The sequence below is a fragment of the Pipistrellus hanaki genome, assembly GCF_964339955.1.
Source record: "Pipistrellus hanaki genome assembly, chromosome: 16".
Classification (NCBI taxonomy): Eukaryota; Metazoa; Chordata; class Mammalia; order Chiroptera; family Vespertilionidae; genus Pipistrellus; species Pipistrellus hanaki.
The window spans coordinates 17,074,722-17,093,993 of NC_140518.1; the positions used below are offsets into that span (position 1 = coordinate 17,074,722).

General features: G+C 45.4%; 1 protein-coding gene across 8 annotated transcripts in view; it reads left to right on the forward strand.

Moving 5' to 3' along the window:
• The window catches only part of PECAM1 (platelet and endothelial cell adhesion molecule 1), a 76,872-nt gene that overhangs the window by 15,091 nt on the left and 42,509 nt on the right, over positions 1–19,272 (forward strand). For 5 of the 8 annotated variants that reach the window (XM_084864145.1, XM_084864147.1, XM_084864149.1 and 2 more), the window contains exons 1-3: positions 8,571–9,525; positions 9,611–9,637; positions 16,285–16,578. In XM_084864145.1, the coding sequence (XP_084720271.1) occupies positions 9,462–9,525; positions 9,611–9,637; positions 16,285–16,578 (385 nt within the window). In that variant the 5' untranslated portion in view covers positions 8,571–9,461. Of the gene's footprint in view, positions 1–624; positions 972–1,019; positions 1,251–8,570; positions 9,526–9,610; positions 9,638–16,284; positions 16,579–19,272 lie in introns of those variants that run through there. The other 3 variants (XM_084864146.1, XM_084864148.1, XM_084864152.1) reach the window with 3 other exon arrangements.

Sequence of the window (19,272 nt, forward strand, 5' to 3'; positions counted from 1 at the left end):
GACTGTTTTAACAACCTAGTAGCCCTGACAACAGTTGAAAGCTAGTTAACTTGTCCTGACATATTGTTAGAAAACCCTTGCTGGTTTCTGGTCATCTCTGCTTCTGGCCTGGTAGCTACGAGTATCCTCTACCAAAACCTGAAAGAGTTCTGCTCTGGTCAGCACCAGCTATTGGCTGCTAGGCCCCCATCCTGCTGAGCACCCCTTCTCCTGGCCCCCCTGCTTCATATCCCAGGCCTCAGCTAGCCTTGAATTCCTGGCCTGATCCCTCCTGGGCACAACCTTCACAGGCAGCCGTTGTCAGGCCTGGTCCACACTCCTCAGTCTCTACCTTTCTGTTAACTCCAGCCATAGGGGCCTGGACCCTCTCCATAATTGTTTTCAACAAAGACTCTATTGAAGTTCTGCACACTGTGAGTCATGACTCACTAGGAAAAGACTGTAGAGAATGCTTAGACAGATAAAGTTTTTACATACCTAATAAATAACCTCTTGGCCATTTTTATTTTGTTTTGTTTTTTTCCTGTTGGACTTTTGTAGAAGATGAGTATGGAGGCCCCTGTGACTATGGTTTTGCAATTCTCTCCCCCTACTTCCCTCCTCCCCCATCCCTGTTTTCTTCAGCTCAGGACATTTTCTGGGCTTCAGGCTGGATAGTATAATAGAAGAGACAAGTTTGCTCTGCACACCTTCATCAGCCGGAGCTCAGGAATAGCACCTACGGGCTTGGTCCTAAAAGCTGGAAGGAGAAGCCTCTTAGGTAAGAGCCGTTGTTTCCTTTCAAAGCAGAAAACAGAGCCCTCGGCTGAGAGCAGAGAAGAGCATACCCTCTTGGCCACAGCGTCTGCAGCATCTCCGGCCAGATTTCCTTTTCAAACTGAGGTGACAGCCATCATGATAAGAAAGGTCACACACTTCTGCTGGTTGGACTTGGACAAAGCTAATCACTCACTAGACTGAGAACCAATCCGGTGAGTTGTGTTTTAAGTATTTTAAAGTATTATTCGCTTGTCAATTCCAGAGCCTATGTGCGGAAGTGGGCAAAACCCTAGAGGGATGATGGGAACAGCAGCTGTCAGCCAACTTTCTGTCTCTTACTTTCTCTGTTTTCTGCTGCTCCCCCTCAATCCCTAACATTAAAGTATTCAGGAAAGGATGAATACTTAAAGCCCAAAGCTTGAGGCTTAAGAAAACCAGTCGGATAAATGGCTGCTACCTTCTGGGCCACCAGGGGAGGCTCGGGTGTTCAGGTAGGAGTCTCCAGGCACTGGTGGGTGACGTGAGGGAAAGGGACACTGTTCCTGTTGGTGAGTCCCATGACAAAGGGGCTGAGGCTCTATTAAACATGATTTTAAATTATAGACATTCAACTTAATGTGATCCCGCCACATGGGCAGCTGCCAAGTCCCACCTGCCCCCAGGAATAAAGGGGTTCAGAGCTCAGACATTGAAGAGACTTGAGGCTCAGGCTGCTCACAGTAAATGTCTTTTGGGGGGACTTTTAAAAATTAAATGTATTGGAGTGACATTGGTTAATAGGATAATATAGATTTCAAGTGTCCATTTCTATGATACATGATCTGTATATTGCATTGTGTTCCCACCACACAAAGTCACATCATCTTCTATCACATATATTTATCTTCTTTACCCTTTCCCCCTCTTTGTTTTTTCCATTACCATTTATCTCCCCTCTACCTTCCTTCACCTCCACCCACCCCGTAACCCCCATAATCACCACACTCTTTTCCATGAGTTCTCTCTTTTTTTTTCTCAATCCCTTTATTCCCACAATAGCCCCTCACCCCACTCTAAGCTGTCAGCCTGCTCTCCATCTATGAGTCTGTCTCTGTTTTGCTTGTTAGTTCAGTTTGTTCATTAGATTGCACATTGCTCACAGTCAAGTTTAACTTCATTGCGGGTAAATAGTTTGAGCGGGGCTGGCCAGAGAACTTCATCAGTGTTCCCTAGATGGTTGTTGAGTACACTTAGCATTTGCTCAACAATCTGTTTAAAAACAAACTCTGGCCTGGCCAGTGTGGCTCAGTGGTTGAGTGTCGACCTATGAACCAGGAGGTCATGGTTCAATTCCCAGTTAAGACACATGCCTGAGTTGCAGGCTGAATCCCTAGTAAGGGGGCATGCAGGAGGCAGCTGATCAATGATTCTCTCTGATCACTGATGCTTCTATCTCTCTTTCCCTTCCTCTCTGAAATAAAAAATATATATATTTAAAAAAAAAGATAATATACCTCATTAATTAAAAAACACAAGAAAAGAAAAATAAATAAACTATGAATTGAAACCTGAGGATAAGCTGGAAACTGCCTATACTTTAAACCTAAGTCATTTTTTATATCTAAAATTCATTTTATTGGTCTTTAGTTAAACCACAACTACTCGCCCCCACTCCTCACCACTTCCTCAGGAGTTTTTTCTGGCAGGGTAATTTCTCCAAGAATTTATGATAAACCAATTGGGGTTTCCTCTTATTTTAGTAAAATTTATTCATCTTGGATAGAAAGGTCAGGAAAGGGAGGGTAAGGACCAAAAATTATTCTATTGATTTTGATTATTATCATTACTGCTGCTATGACAGTATCAAGAGTAGCCACTATCGAATGGATGCGTGGTTTACTAGTACTTCTGGGTTTTATCCTCATGAGGAATCCTCATAGCTTCATGGAGGGGGGTGGTGGAGAGAATGATAGTAGAGTAAGCGAATTTATAGCTTGCTGAACATTTATATTAAAAGAATTTTGATTGAGGTCAGCTCCCAAGCTGGTAAAGAGCCATAGGTCTTTACCAAAGAGCAAGTCTCTGGTAGAGAGCCAAGGGTCTTGATCGTTATTTCTCTATTGAATATTTTTATTAATGACTTGGATGAGGATTATGGTGATCTGATAAAAATCTGTAGATGATTCAAAGCTGAGAGGGAGAAGTCCGAGGATAGAATCAATTGTCAAGAGAATGGATAAAGGCTCTACCATGGAGGTCAATCTTTTTATTTTAATTAAATATGTTTTTATTGATTTCAGAGAGGAAGGGAGACGGAGAGAGAGATAGAAACATCAATGAGAGAGAGAACCATTGAAATAGAACCAGTGATTGCCTGCCTCCTGCATGTCCTACACTGGGGATCGAGCCCACATCCTGGACCGGAAATTGAACTGTGACCTCCTGGTTTATAGGTCGATGACAAACTACTGAGCAGGCCAGCCAAGCTGGAGGTCAATCTCTTTATATATTTTATTGATTTTACACAGAGAGGAATTGAGAGGGACAGAAAGTTAGAAACGTCGATGAGAGAGAAACACCGACCAGCTGCCTCTTGCACACCCCCCACTGGGGATGTGCCCACAACCAAGGTACATGCCCTTGACCGGAATCGAACCCGGGACCCTTCAGTCTCCAAGCCAACGCTCTATCCATTGAGCCAAACCAGTTTCGGCTCTTTATCCATCTTAAACCGAGGAGGAAAGCTAGAGGGCAGCACTCAGGCTGGCACCCAACAGGGGGCTTTGTGGCCCTCCGCTGGAGCTCAGTAAGACAGCAGAGTTTCCAGAGCAGCAGTTCAGATGGGGCAGGCTGGGCCCCAAACCAGACCCACGACTATTGCTATTAATACTCTTATTTTCATTGTTTTTATATTTCCATTGTACTCTGCAGTTTAAATGTCTTTCAAATGCCAGCTCTCTTTGATCTTCACAACAAGAGTAAATTAGGTAGAATGAGCATATTATTCCCATTTATAGGCGAGAGAAATGCACCTCAAGACACTGAAGTTATTAAACTGCAGAGAAGAGTCTGGAACTCCGGCTTCTGATCTGAGTGTTAATTCACCAGATGGGCGGCTACAGGCTGGTGGAAATGGCTGACATCTTATTTCCTAACACCTCGGTCCTGAGATAGATGGGAGGTCAGCGGTGTGTGGTGCCTGTAGCTGCCTGGCAAGACCGCTGCCTGTCACGCCACCCTTCCTCTCTCACCCCACTCCCACTTCTCAGAAAGGACACTTCCTGAGGTTTATTCTAGCAGGTAGCTTTTTCATGTGGCAAGGACTTATGTGATTGGGGTTTGCATGACGTTCCTGGTGTTTGAAGGCAGAAGCACAGCATGTACAAACCATTCTGTCCTCCTTCAAGTCCCTTTGGCCAAACAGGGGAGGAGGGGGCGGCGATCCTGGGGAAATAGGGTGTTGGGTGAGTGGTTCATGCCTGGTGAGCACACCTGGGACCACCACCTTGACAATGTGTAAGTCAGAGACTTGATTAGTTACCAGAGAACTAAAATAGTCGTGGGAACCTTTTTTCCTGATCAAGGAATTCACTAAGAAAAGGGGAAGAAGGAAGGGGAAGACATGTAAAAGTCATGCACATATAAAAAGCCACTGAGTTTACACTTTTTAAAAAGGCGAAATAGGAAACATTTCATTTAAACATGAAGGGGGGTGAGTGGAAGGGAGGGGAGTGGAGGGGGTTGTAGACTCAATCCTGAGTGTGGGGTGTTTCTCTCTCATTCCCTTCCTCTCTGAAATAAATAAAAACATGTGTTGTTTTTTTTTTTAAATGAAGGAAATAAACCTTATCAGAAGATGTAGTTATAAAATCCAGAGTGAAGGCCTTTACTAATTTATTACCCAAGCTGAAACTTGCTCAGATTCCTTTCTAATGAGCACTTTCTTTGTCTTATTTCTCAGAAATGTGTTTTGTTTTTTTTTTGTCTGAAAAGTATAAGTTGCCTAATTCAGTCATTTCTTTGAGCTTTATTTTATGATCTGAGGAGTGTCATATTATGATTCCCCTGGGCACAAGCATTACGTTGTGTTTCCCTGTTTACCTGGTTTTCTGGCAATTTTATTATTTTATTATTCCAGCCATAAGAACTAAAGAATGATGGGGCGGGATTATTCATCTCCCTGACCATTTGTACACTTGCTTAATTGTGGCTGTTGTGTCATGGCATATACTTATTGTCCACACTTCAAATTGTACCTTTTAAATATGGGCAGTTTAGCCTTAGGTTTTTTTTTGTTTTTTTTTTGCTCAGTGGATAGAGTCTGCAGACTGAAGGGTCCCAGGTTCAATTCTGGTCAAAGGCACACACCCGGGTTTCAGGCTCGACCCCCAGAAAGGAGCATGCAAAAGGCAGCCAATCGGTGATTCTCTCTCATCATTGATGTTTCTACCTCTCTCCCTCTCCCTTCCTCTCTGAAATAAAAAAAAATATATTAAAAAATAATAAATATGTGCTGTGTACTATATATCAATGATACCTCAATAAAGATGTTAAAACTTTCAACTTCTTATTACAATTTTAAAAGATAATTCTAAAAAGTAATAGACTCGTAATTTAAAACTAAAAATTAGGGAAGATTACAATGAAAGGGTGCCAACTGCCCAGTTCTCACCACCTGTCCCCCCACCACAGATAACAGGAATTATTTGTATTGTTGTAGACATTCCAAAAATTAATGTTTACCTTTACGGATTATAAAATATCTTCATCTTTAGTAACAGCAAGTCAAACAAAGGTTTACATACCTTTAGAAGGGCAGGTAAGCCCTAGGAGAGCCTGCTACTTATGCCAGGCACTGAAAGAACACACTGAGACCCTTTTTACCTATTTCTGAATTTCAGATACTTTTGATTGTTATCTATCTTTTCATATCCTTTGCCCATATTTCTATTATATTGTGTGTTTTTTAAAATATATTTTACTGATTTTTTTTTTTTTTTTTTTTTTTTTTTACAGAGATGAAGGGAGAGGGACAGAGAGTTAGAAACCTCGAACAGAGAGAAACATTGATCAGCTGTCTCCTGCACACCTCCTACTGGGGATGTGTCCACAACCAAGGTACATGCTCCTGACAGTAATTGAACCTGGGACCCTTCAGTCCGAAGGCTGTTGCTCTATCCACTGAGCCAAACCAGTTAGAGCTCTATTATATTGTTGATCTTTTTCTTCTTTTATCTCTTTTTTAAAAAGTAGTTTTTTCTTAATTTCTGAGAGCTTTATACATATTAGAAAGATTCACTCTTTGTTTAGGATATGAGTTGCAAATATATTTTCCAGTTTTTCTCTGGACTAATTTTTTTTATTTTTTGACAAAGCAGACTTTTCATGAAGTACAATTTAACAGTCTTTTCTTTTATGGCTTCTGGGTTTTAAGTCATAGTTAAACCAGCCTTTACCATTCCAAGATTGTGAGGAATTCTTTCATGTTTTCTTCAAGAACTTTTATGGTTTCCTTTGTACCTTCAGATGGTTGGTCCATTTGGAATTTGTTCTGGTGCATGATTTAAGTTGTAGGATACAGTTTTTCTGCTTTTCTTTTAAAACACTGACATTTATTTTTGAAATAAAGCCTTTTCCCCCCTCCTGGTGTTCTAAAAGTATTAGCATTGAATCTGAAACAATGACTAATTTTTAGAAGTTTACTTTTAAGCTTAGGAGTAAGGGAAGGGACATTTGTCCCTATTGCTTGAGAAGCAAAAGTTGCTTACTGTACAGTATGTGAAAGTTACTTTTGAAGTCAACATTTATTTTCTTACCCCGTATTTTCCGGCGTATAAGACGACCCCCTAATTTTTACGGTTAAAACATAGGTTTAGGCCTATATTCGCTGTATAAGACTACACCCCACTTCAAAGAAAAGACTTATTTTGCCGTCAAGATCTGCAGGTAATTTTTGTGCAATTTTGGTCTTTTGCCCCCAATTTTCGGTTGACTTTTTTTTTCATTTCAAAAGTCGTCTTATACGCCGGAAAAATACGGTACTCATGGTGTATCCTTTTTCCCTGACAAATTAAAATTTGGTATGTGGGCGCGAATACTTTCCAGCAGATTGCCAAGGAAGATGGTTTAGAGTTTGGAATGGAGAACACAAAACAACAAAAAGCAACAGGAAAACTCCCTTATGCTCCCACTGCTCCTCAACAGCGCTTATCAGAACTTTCTGAATCACAGGTCAGAGAAAAGAATTGTTCTCGAGCTGGAAGCCATCACGTCTTGGTACTGGCCCTGAAGCAGAGAAATCTTTGGTTTCCATAATCTCAGTTCAAGTCTGACTTAGCGTTACCGTGTGGCAGAAGGAGAGGGTAGCATTTCAGAAAAGCATGGCATGCCGACTTATGATGAATGGAGTCAGGCAGGAAAAAAAAAAGGAGGGGGATGAGTACTCCAAGCAGGGAACAGCATTGGCAAAGGCACAGACACATGGTGTGTTCTGGGAACTGGTAAATTCTAACAGCAAGAACGCAGGGTCAAGGAAGGCAGTGGGTGAGAGATGTCCATTTAAGAGATGTCCAAGAGCATTCTTTTTTTTTTTTTTTTTTTAAATATATTTTATTGATTTTTCTTACAGAGAGGAAGGGAGAGAGATAGAGAGCTAGAAACATCGATGAGAGAAACATTGACCAGCTGCCTCTTGCACACCCCCTACCGGGGATGTGCCCGCAACCAATGTACATGCCCTTGACCGGAATCGAACCTGGGACCTTTCAGTCCGCAGACCGACGCTCTACCGCTGAGCCAAACGGGTTTCGGCCCAAGAGCATTCTTAAGAAATGTCCGCTGGCTGGCATGGCTCAGTGGTTGAGTGTCAGTCTATGAACCAGGAGGTCATGGTTCAGTTCCCTGTCATGCCTGGGTTGGGGCTCAGTATGGGGCGTGCAGGAGGCTGCCAGTTCTTCTCTTTCATCATTGATGTTTCTCTCCCTCCCTCCCTTTTCCTTCCTCTATGAAATAAATTTTAAAAATAAAAGAAATGTCCAGGAGCATTTGGGATCTTGTTCCCCAGCCTATGCCGTTAATTTGGCACAAATAAACTCATAAAAAAAGAGAGAAAAGTCCAAATCTGTGGAGCATTTTTATAGGTGTTTATCTGAGCCCAAACTGAGGACAATTGCCAGGAAGCAGTTTCTGTTATGCATTAGAAATTAAGGGCTTGGGGACTGAAAGGTCCCGGGTTCGATTCTGGTCAAGGGCATGTACCTTGGTGGTGGGCACATCCCCAGTAGGGGGTGTGCAAGAGGCAGCTGGTCAATGTTTCTCTCTCATCGACGTTTCTAGCTCTCTCTCTCTCCCTTCCTCTCTGAAAAAAATCAATAAAATATATATATATAAAAAAAGATTATGTACCCTCTTTTTTGTTTTTTATTGTCTAAAGTTTTACGTATGTCTCCTTCCCCCGCCCCCCCCCCACTTCCCCTGCCAAAGGACCTATGTGCTCTCTTTTTATTTTTATTTTTTTCATCTAAAAATATTTTATTTTTAAAATTTCTTTATTAAGGTTCTACATATGTGTCCTCATCCCTCCATTAACACCCCCCCCACCCCATACCCTCACCCCCCCTGGTGTTGGAGTCCATTGCATACAAGTCCTTTCGTTGATCTCTTACTCCGCCCCCCCCCCCCCCCCCCCAGCTTCCCCTGCCAAAGGGCCTACGTGCTCTCTTGAGGGTGGTTACCTAGAGGTTCAAAGGTGTGTTAACCTAGTCCTAGATGCACAAAAAACGACACATAGGGTCTGCTTAAGGCAAAGACTGACCTTTTACTAAAAAGTCATAGGCCCTGGCTGGGTAGTTCAGTTGGTTAGAGTGACTTCCAGATACGCCAAGGCTCTGAGTTTAATCCTTGGTCAGGGCTCATACAAGAAGGAACCAATGAAGGCATGAATAAGTGGAACAAACCGATATCCCACCCCTTCCTCCTTCCACTTTCCCGAAAATCGATTAAAAACCAAAAAGTCACATGTCTGAGCTTGAGCTGTCCCACTCCGATAGGAATTTACGATTAGATCAAACTGGAGGTTACTTTCCCTAAACTCTTTTTGTCCTCGGATACGGGGAGAGATAAGCCAGGGCTGGAAGGCGGAGGATTGTAAATGGGCTTTCTCTGGAGGGCAGTGGGAGCCTCAGGAGGTTCCCTGACGAGCCTGCGATGTTCTGGAAAAGTCAGCCCTGTCCCTCGGCCTCGCCGGGAAAGGCAGGAGGTCCACACTTAGGCTGCGTGGAAACAGCCCCTTTGGGGGGCAGAGGGAAGCAGAGGGGTCTTGCTGTGCTAGGGAGAGAGAGAGGACCCTCTTCCCCTGCCACGAGAAGGGGCTCCCTACCCAGCCTAACCAGGAGGGCCAGGAAATCTGAGGCGAAATGACCACTTGCGCCTTTTTCCCCTTAAAAACTAAACAAAGCAGTGTGTTCAGTGGCCCCTCAGGAAGACCAGTCATTTCCTGAGGAGATATCAGGCCAGCCCAGGCATTGTTCCCGGCTTCCAGCAATGGCCGCCATTACCTGACCAGCATCACAGCCCACCTCCTCTGGCTGCGCTGGGAGAAGCCACCAGTGAGTGACCTCTCTGCCGTTCGCAGGGCGGCTCCGGCACTGCAGGGAAGAGTCTTCTGCCCCCGGGGCATGGCCCAGGGGCGGCTGTGACCGCCTGCCCGCAGCCTTGCTTTCGGGATGCAGCCGGGGTTGACCGAAGAAGGCAAGATGTGGCTGGGAGTCCTGCTAGTGCTTCTGCTCTGTGAGTTTTCTTCTCTTTCCACATCACTTGCGCTTCGTGAGAACTGAAGCAAATGAAGTCACCGTATTTCTTCTGTCTTTTCCAGGTTCGAGCCTCGAGGGTCAAGAGAACTGTGAGTTGTAAAGTTTCTACCTCGGCTCATTGTGTCTTTTCGAGATTCTTAACTCTCATGTCGAATTGCGTGGGTTTAATATCTGTAACAATTGAGAAAAGATAGTCCAGTGGAGAGCTGAAGTTTATTGCTTTCGGACATTTTTTTTAGAAGGTTTTAGAAAGAAAAGAAAAGAAAAAAACAACTGTTGTTCTAAGCCAAGTTCTAATCAACATAATCTAGAAGTAGCATACCTTTGCTAGGTCCCAGTTCACTGCTGTCTGTTCGGTTTGGGGAGGTGATTTTTAAAAAGTGAGTGAGTGCGTAATTTGTTTTGTTGTTGTTCTACCCTAAATTTCTTGATTGCCTATTCTACCCACTTCCAAATGGTTTCATTCCCAGGTGAAATGTAATCAGTTGGTTAGATTCAGGAAGGCAGGACAGAGTGTAAATTGTTGTTACAAATGTTTTCTCCCAAATGACCTAAAACATACTGGGTTCCATTTCTCATACATCCATGAGGCGGCAGTTATAACTGCAATACCGTGTGGCTGTGCACGGGGAGCGGGCTTATCCTTGGAGTCTGTTTGATCATCCACTTTGGAGCTAATTGTGAAACAGGATAAGTGGGTATGGTTTTGCTTCATCTTGGGCCTTATGAAAGAGGGGGCTGGGCTGGGGCTGGGGGCTTAGTGGGGCCCACAGAGCAGGATCCCTGGTCAGTGGTCACTTCAGTCAGCAAAGAAGGGGGGTGACTGGGTTGTAGAGAATTGTACAGCCTCTGGAGATGATGTACTTGGATGATGCCGGTTTGATGAGCCAGGGCTCAGAGCAGAGGCTCCAGGACAAAGAGGGCTGGTGTGGCGACCAGCAAAGCCCGTCTGCAGGTCTCCAGGTCAACAGCCCATGTGCTACTGCAGGCGATTGATCCAACCCATGGAGGCAGGATATCCATTACCATCCTCATCACCCCAATTAACTGATGGTGTCTCTGTATCTCAGAGAAATAACCGACTGGCCAGTTGGCAGGGCGTCGGCACTAGAATCTCCACTTTCCAAAACCCGCCGAATCTGTCTGCAGCCATAGGCCTGCCTCAACTCTCTACGGCCAGACTCAGCCTCTGTGAGCCCTTTTCTCAGAGCGGGATGATAGAGGATTAACCGTGGAGTCCCGTGAGGGTGAGAGTAGCTAAAAGGAGGTGACCGGCCTGCCCAGCATGTGATGAGTGACCGTTTACTATCGCGCAGTCCTGGGTCCTCCCCACCTTTGCAATCGCTCCCGCACCAACCTGTCTGTCCAGCCAGCCCACTCCCGCCAGCTTTTGACCAACCACACCCTGCCAACACTCCTGCCTCTGGGCTTCTGTGTCTCTTGCACATCCTGTTTCCCAGGCCCTCCCTGCCCTCCCAGCTCCTTCCCCACCTCACATGGAAGTAAATCACCTCCTTCCCGCGGTGGTCCATAGAGAAAATGTCTTTGTACCTTCAGGGAAAACCCGGGAACCGCAGGACTCAGAGCAGGAGGCTGTCCCACTGCTTCCTCAGGCCTCCTCCTGGTTTTTTAGTTTTTTACTTTTTCTTTTAATTGTTAAAAACACTTTCTATGTGGAAAGTATTACATAGATCCTCCTTTCCCTCCATTAAACTCTTCCAGCCCGCTCCTGTCCTGCCCCGCCCCATACCCTCACCACCCTATTGTCTGTTGTCCACAGGTTATGCATCTATACACCCAAGTTCATTGGTTGATCTCTTCCCATGCCTCCGCCTTGTTTTACAATTGAGGAAACTGAGGCCCGGAGGCCAGAAAGTCCTTGTGCACTGGGTGTGAGAGTGGAGGCTAGGGCCCTGGTCTCCCATTCCTGAGACACGCAAGGCCATGCTGTCTGGGCATGGGACACGCATGACCTATGGCTGCAGGTGGCGGGAACGGCACCAGGTGTTAGACTCGTGGGGTCAGACTGGACCTGGGTTCAGCCACCGTGGTATTTGAGCTCTGGCTAGGAAAGAATTCAGAGCCAACATTCCAACTCTTAAGAGAATATCTACTTATAAAGTCGCAAAGGTAGAAGAAGTCATTTGTAGAAGAAATGAACTTAGGAACAAGTTGTAGAGGCAAAGGAAGGGCCCTAGGAGCCTGGGACCGAGGAAGGTAATGGGGTGGGGAGGGGAGGATGGGGAGGGAGGGCAGGGAGAGGGACTGGGAAAGGGACAGGTGTGCTGCTGGGAGGAAGAGCCTGCGGGTCCTCTGTCCTACCGGTTTTATGGACGGAGATTTTAGGGGCGGTCCCAGGGGAAGAGCTCAATAGGATATTCAGCAGTTTCCCAGGGGTGTCCTTTCAGGGCTGTGGTCTCCACTGATGGATTGGCCAGCACCAGGGCAGGGGTCATTATTTAACGCAGCTGGTCCTGAGGTCAGCTCTGGGGTGGCTGGTTCGGTGGCTTTTCTGGGCCGGAGCTGAAATACAACTGAGGCCTAGAGGTTATCCCTGGGAGGAAAGGCCCGAGGGCCCAAACCCCAGTGGAGATCCTGGGGGAGGAAAGGCCACCCTGGGGGTGAGGTCCCACCCTGTCACTGTCCATGGCTAGGCACCTCCTGTACCTGGCCCATCCTTCTTGCTCTGCTCTCGCCTGTCACAGCCCTTCACACCAGGAGCCAGCTCCACACCGCAGGCTCTCGGTGGCCGAGGTGCTTGGTCAGCCGGGGCCTTTTCCACTCCTTTATCTCAGGCCCTCAGCCCACTCGGACTGCCAGTCTCAGGAGATGATCTCAATCCCATCTTCACCTTGAAAACAGTGCTGTCTGGAGGGAACTCCCTCAACTTCCCGCCTTGCCCTGGCTGCAGGCTTATCTGCATCCCCACCCATCCTCCAGGCTTCCCTCCAGATTCAGAGAGGCAGCTGTCCCACCCCCCCTCCCCCCACCCCCCGTTGCGTAGACCTGGGCCAGCCTGTACCCCTGGGGTCTGAGTCCAGGCCTTGCATTGTCCCCCAGGATCACAATCTATAATTTATGCAATTGCCATCCCACTTTTAGTATCTTTCCCTGTCCCCTTTCTTGGTCTTTCCCCACAAATGCGATTGGTGGTTCTTATTTTTTGGGGGGAAAAGGAAAATCACACACAACCCACCCCTTCCATTTATCTCACGTCCCCTATCTATCTCTCCGTTGGTTTCTGAAGGCTGGTTTATACTCCCTGTCTGTGCTTCCTCACCTCTCAGTCAGCCCTCACTTAGCACCTGGCTGTGCACACACATCCACCCTCCCCCCCTTCCCTGCTCCGAAAACCTCTCCTGGAGCCTGATACCAAAGCTGTGAACACTCCAGCCCTCAGCTCTGGGGCCCTGTGCTGCCTGTGCAGTGAGTTTTCCTTGGCCTCCTGGACCCTCTTCCCTGGCGCTCTTACACCCCTGACAAACCCAGGGGATGTGTGGACTTCCCCAGGAGTAGAACTCCCTGCATCCTCTCGTCTCTGCAGGCTCACAGGTCTTATCCGCTCTGGAGCGGCTCAGCCCCCTCTGCTCCTCCACATGCCCCGCTGGTCCAGCGGAGCCCTGGCCTGTCCCCTGAGCATCATGCGGGGCCATAGGTGACATCTCCTCCTAGTCATCTCCCAGGTCCCTCAAACCAGTCTCACCACCTGACTTTCTTCTTCACCCTATCTCTTTCTGCCCTGTTAGTCAGCAGACACCGATATCCTCCTGGGTACCTAACCCAGGACCTTATTTTCCACTCTTGTCTCAACCCCCATATTCGATCAAACAAGTCTTGAAACATTTTTAAAATAAAATACATATAACATAAAATTTATTTTTATTAATGATATTTTGTATATTCATAATGTGCAAACATCACCACTGTCTAGTTCCAGAAACCCCCCTCTCGCCCCCGAAATAAGTCCTTTTGTGTCCACTCAGTATTTCTCAAGTCCATGCCTTCCCTTCATTCCTACTGCACCTGCCCTCAGGTCTCCTCAGCTTTCATCTGAACCCTGTCCAAGCTGGTCTCTCTGCCCAGCCCACAGTGACCTTTCTAAAGCTCCAGTGTCATTCTGTCACCCTTCTAAACACCCTCAAGACAGGACTCAGCTTGTCAGCCCAGCAGGCACCTGGCTCTCACGGCCCCTCTGGCCCCATACTCTGGTTCCGGGAACTGTTTGTGCCCAGATTCATTCATTTGTCATGCCCCTGTGTCCTGGTACATGCTGTTCTGCCTGAGCACCCCTGTTCTTGGCCAGATTAAGGCTTGGTTCAGGAGTCACTTCCTTCAGACTTTCCTTGGCCTCTCCTGGGCAGCCTTCCTCTTGGTGTTTGCATCGCTGTATTCCAGTTATCTGGGTCTCCACCAGCTGGCGTGGTCCATGACAGAAGGATGATTTTGTATTCACCTTGTAAACCCACCACCTGGTGCAAGTGTTCGGTGAATGTCTCCTTGAAGGAGACTCCAACTGAACTTGGAGATATTTCTGATTCAAATGAGCAGATGCACCAGCATGCTCTATGCTGAGCACTGAAGTTCAGCAGGGACTCCATGCTTCATGCCTCCTGTGATTTTCCAAACCATGGTGTGTGGCTTCTCCCCCTCCCCTTCCTCTCCCCTCCTCCCACCTTTCTTTCTGAGTCATTTCCAGGTTGAGGGACACGTGGCTGGCTGAGTCATAATGTCTCATCTTCCTAGAGCACCAGCTGACTGGTAGCTGGAGGCAGAAGAAAGCAGGCTCCTTGGTTATGGGTTTGAGGATTTGGCACTGTGGGCGCTGTACTATGGTGACTCTGTTACTTTGGATTCTTCTTCACCAGCCTTCACCTCCCCAGATTGAAAAGACGTGACATAATAAAAAAAAAATCTATCTATCTATAGATAGATATAGATATAGATATAGATATAGATATAGATATAGATACAGATATAGATTTCCGAGAGGGAGAGAGATAGAAATTTCAATGATAAGGGAGAATCATTGATCAGCTGCTGCCTACTCACTTCCATTGGGGATCAAGCCCCAACCCTGGCATACACCCTGACCAGGAATTGAACCATGATCTCCTGATTCATAGGTCGATGCTCAACCACTTAGCCACACCAGCCAGACAGATCTGACCTCTTTAGGCTATTTCACAACCTTGTCCTTCCATCACAATAGTTGTAAACCTGGGTTTGGTAAGGGGATCTGTGGATCTGCTCTCTATAGAATTCACACTTGCACACAAGTGGAGGTGGTTCATAGCCTCCTAACACCCACTGGTGACCTTCCAGGGAGCCCAGGTGGGGAACAGTCACTGTTGTGTGAATAGTGAGACCTATAGACCGTAGTAACCCAGTTTGGTTATTCCTGGGCAGTTTATTCACAAAGAGCTAATATTTCCCATTTTCTGTATTATCTTAATTATCAGGTAAATATTTTTGAAAATTGTTTGGGTGGTATATTTGTTATCTATTGCTGCTTAACAAATTACCCCAAAACCGTGGCTTAAGACAACAATTTACTGCCTCACACTGTTTCTGAGGGTAAGGAATCCAGGAGTGGCTTAGTTGGGTGGTTCTGAATCTGGGTCTATCAGGAAATTGCAGATAAAAAGTTGGCCAGATTACAATGATCAAAAGGCTTGTCTGAAACTGAGGGATCTGCTTTTAAGCTCAGTGGCTGTTCCTCAGCCTAAAAATAAGGAGCGTTAGAGTGTCCAGGAGACTCAGTAAGTCTCCAATAAGCCTACAACAACCTACTAAATATTATTACCTCATCTTACCAATGAGGAAGCAGAGCATAAAGAGGTTAATCACTTAAGAACACATAAGAAATGATGAACCAGCCCTAACCAGTTTGGCTCAGTGGCTAGAGGGTCAGCCTGTGGACTGAAAGGTCCCAGGTTCGATTCTGGTCAGGGGCATGTACCTTAGTTGTGGGTACATCCCCAGTAGGAGGCGTGCAGGAGGCAGCTGATCGGAGTTTCTCTCTCATCAATGTTTCTAACTCTAACTCACTCCCTTACTTTCTGTAAAAAATCAATAAGATATATTAAAAAAGAAAGAAAGAAAGAAAAAGAAATGATGAACCAGAACTTGCATGCTTGTCTGCCTGAATTCTATGCTTCTTCTAGGGGCCACAGTGTGGCAGCTTATGTGCTACATATATTTTAAGGATGTGTTTTGTTTATTTTTAAGATATATTTGTATTGATTTTAGAGAGAGGAAGGGAGAGAGAGATAGAAACATCAATTATGAGAATCATTGATCGACTGCCTCCTGTACACCTCCTACTGGGGATTGTCCAGCCCACCCTGGAGCATGTGCCCATGACACTTTCTCACTCATCTACCTGGCATTTTCCTAACATGAAAATGTAGGCATTAGACACGGTCCCAATGAACCTGGGACCTTTCAATCCGCAGGCCGACATTCTATCCACTGAGCCAAACCAGCCAGGGCAGGGCCAAATCTTACTTGTCACACTCTGAAGACTGCCACCTTGTCTTGGTGGAATATGAACAGTACCAACTGCCTCATGCTTGACCCACTGCCCAGAGAGTCATTACCCACTTGGCCCCGAAGGCATGTGGGACCCCTGGACCCTATACTGCGTCGGGTGATGACAAGCCAGCATGGTGAAGGTCACCAGGACAAAGCTGTTTCTCAGATAACAGGAGTCTTCGTTTCTTCCCTTCTTATCTAGCTTTTACCATCAACAGTGTCCACATGGTGATCCTGCCGAAGCAGGAGGTGCAAAACGGGGAGAATCTGACCCTGCAGTGCGTCGTGGACATCAGCACCACTTCTCATGTCAGGCCTCAGCACCAGGTGCTCTTCTATAAGGATGACGAGCAGTTTCACAACGTCTCCTCCATGAAGAGCACCGAGAGTTATTTCATCCCCCATGCCCGGGTCTACAACGCAGGGATATACAAGTGCACTGTGATTCTGAACAACAAGATGAAAACCACATCGGAGTACGAAGTGACGGTGAGAGGTGAGTCCCTGGAATTGAACGTAGCTCAGGCAGATGAAGCTAACACATGCAGTAGCAAGAACAGTGGTTGACTGCGTAGTAACGCTAGGCCTCCCTGCTCACCCATCACCTTTCTCACGCATCTGCCTGGCATTTTCCCAACCTGAAAATGTAGGCGTTAGACACGATCCCAACATGCCTGGCTATTTATTTCTCACCACCTTGCCTTTGTACATGCCGCTCCCTCTCCCAGGAATACCCTTCTTCATCTCATCTCCTCATGAATGACTATTCCTCCTTGAAGACTCAGCTCAATGATCTTTTCTCTGACACGTTTCCAGAAAAAATTGATCTCACTCAGGAGGTCCTCACAGCTCTCCGAGGGTCTCTCTACATTCAATGGCATTTGTATAAAGGTCATTGAGACAAGGTTTGGCACTGGATTCTGTAGTCAGTCTGCCTGGATTCCAATCTGTGCAAGTCCCTGAACCTCTCTAAACTTTAAAATTCTCATCAGTGAGATGAAGATAATAATAATATCCAGCTCAGGGAATTTGGAGAGGATTAAAAGATACCTGTGGGTAAAGTGCTTAGCCTAATACTAGCACATAATGAGTGCCCAGTAAATGGCATTTACTCTTTTACTCGATATTGCAACTATTTCTCACTCATGTGTCTGCTTTTCTGGACTGTGAGCTCATAAGACAAGAGGTGGTATTTGGTCTATTTTTATATTTCAAACAAAGAATCTGGCTCATAGTAGGCCATCAATAAATGATTGTGAAATAAATTAAACAGATGAAAAGGGGAAGTAGAAGTAGATGGAGAAACAGGAGAGAAATCATTATAGGAAATTTGGGTTCAGAGATATAGGGTTTCATTCATTCATTCATTCATTCATTCATTAATTCCCTCAAGAAACAATTCCCAAGGCTGCAAGTCAAGAAAAAACCAGTGCAAGACATGAACGTGCATCAGGCAGGCCCCACCTCCAGAGGCAGTCGCAGTCTGGCGGAGAAGGAAGACATTTACACAGATAATTACAGTCCAATAGCTATAAGATCTGAGTGGCTGGGGAGCACGAAGGCGGGAGGAAATAATTCTGCTTAGAGAACTTTGAGATGTCTTCCTGGAGGGAGGGACATCAGGTCCAGACCCAGAAGATCATGTAAGAGTTTGCTTGATGATGAAGTGAGACAAGAGACAAGAGGTATCTGTGAATGAGCAGAGGCTGAGAAAGAGGGGAATATCCCAGCAGGATGCCCAACCTCTTGGGATCTTCATTTCCTATCCCTAATATAGAGATAACTAGTTAAAGGCATGTAACCTTGGAGGATTATTTTGTTTTAAGGATTAAATCAGTGATTCCCAAAGTGGTCTATATCGACCCCCAGGGGTCTATGACAACCTGCAAGGGGTCTACGTCAGTGAAAAAAAAATTTGGGGGTCCATGAAATGAAAATGGGGGTCCACGATAGTGGATCTCAACATACACTGATAGTACCTATTTATTTACATCATATTATCTTATAATATAAAAACATATAAATTATTTATAAAAGTACCTATGAAGTAAAAAATTTATTATATATGTTTATAAAATTGTGTAAGTTGTAGGATAAAAACCTGCACATAATGATATACCAGTATCATCTTGTTACAAGCATACGCGCAGTAAACATTCTTGCCAATTTTTGTCTCAAAGCTTCGCGAACTTGCACCGACTTGTTCAATTCGTCACTCTATAAATATGAATGTGAGAAAAATACGTTCATTCGTTTCCTGAATCTTGAATAGGAAAGTGCTGAGAAAATATTTAAAAAAATATAAACTGGTAGTTTATCATACAAATTATAGTGAATCAGTGTTATTTTGTTTGAGAATGCCGGAGAAAAGTAGGTACATTATTTTTTATTAAATTTTAACACTAAACCTCACTACAGTTAGAAATTTACAAAAAAATCAATATCAGGTAAGTAGGGGGTCTACCCAAAACCGAAAAACATGGCAAGGGGTCTACGGCACAAACAAGTTTGGGAACCTCTGGATTAAATGAATAGTGAATGAAGTGTGCTCAGAAACCAAGTGTTGAATGAATAAATGGCCCATCATGTATGAGGTACTGGGTCAGGCCATCCTTAGAAAAAAAGAATGCTTACAGCAAACAGGAGGCAGGAAGAACCAGTGGTTAAGGATCTGGTGGCATTTTCCTTTCACAAGTATGCAATCTCTGATCACTTTCTTTTCTTTTCCTTTTTTTATTTTTACTTTTAAAATTGATGTGCCCTGGCCAGGAATTGAACCATGACCACCTGGTTCATAGGTAGATGCTCAACCCCTGAGCAACACCAGCCGGCTCTGACCACTTTCTTGTCCATCTTTGAGGCTCACATGGGAGAATATGACAGCACCATCTTTCAGGCCAGTTCCTCCATAGGTGTCGAGCATCTCTTGTGTTACCAGGAGCAACAGCCACAGAAATGCAAACCCGCCCTTCTTCATCTCCCCTGAGGATAGAGGAGGAAGCAACATGCCTGGGCATTTATATTAGTGACGAGGAAAGAGTGGTAGATCAAGAGTTTTGGAAATGTCTGTTGGAAAGAAATGTGCCGGCAGGCTTTAGAAAGTTAGGGTACTTTTTCTTAAAACTTGGATGATTGAATGGACAGAGTTAAATTCAGCCCCATGCTTTCTGACAGCTGCTGCCATAACTCA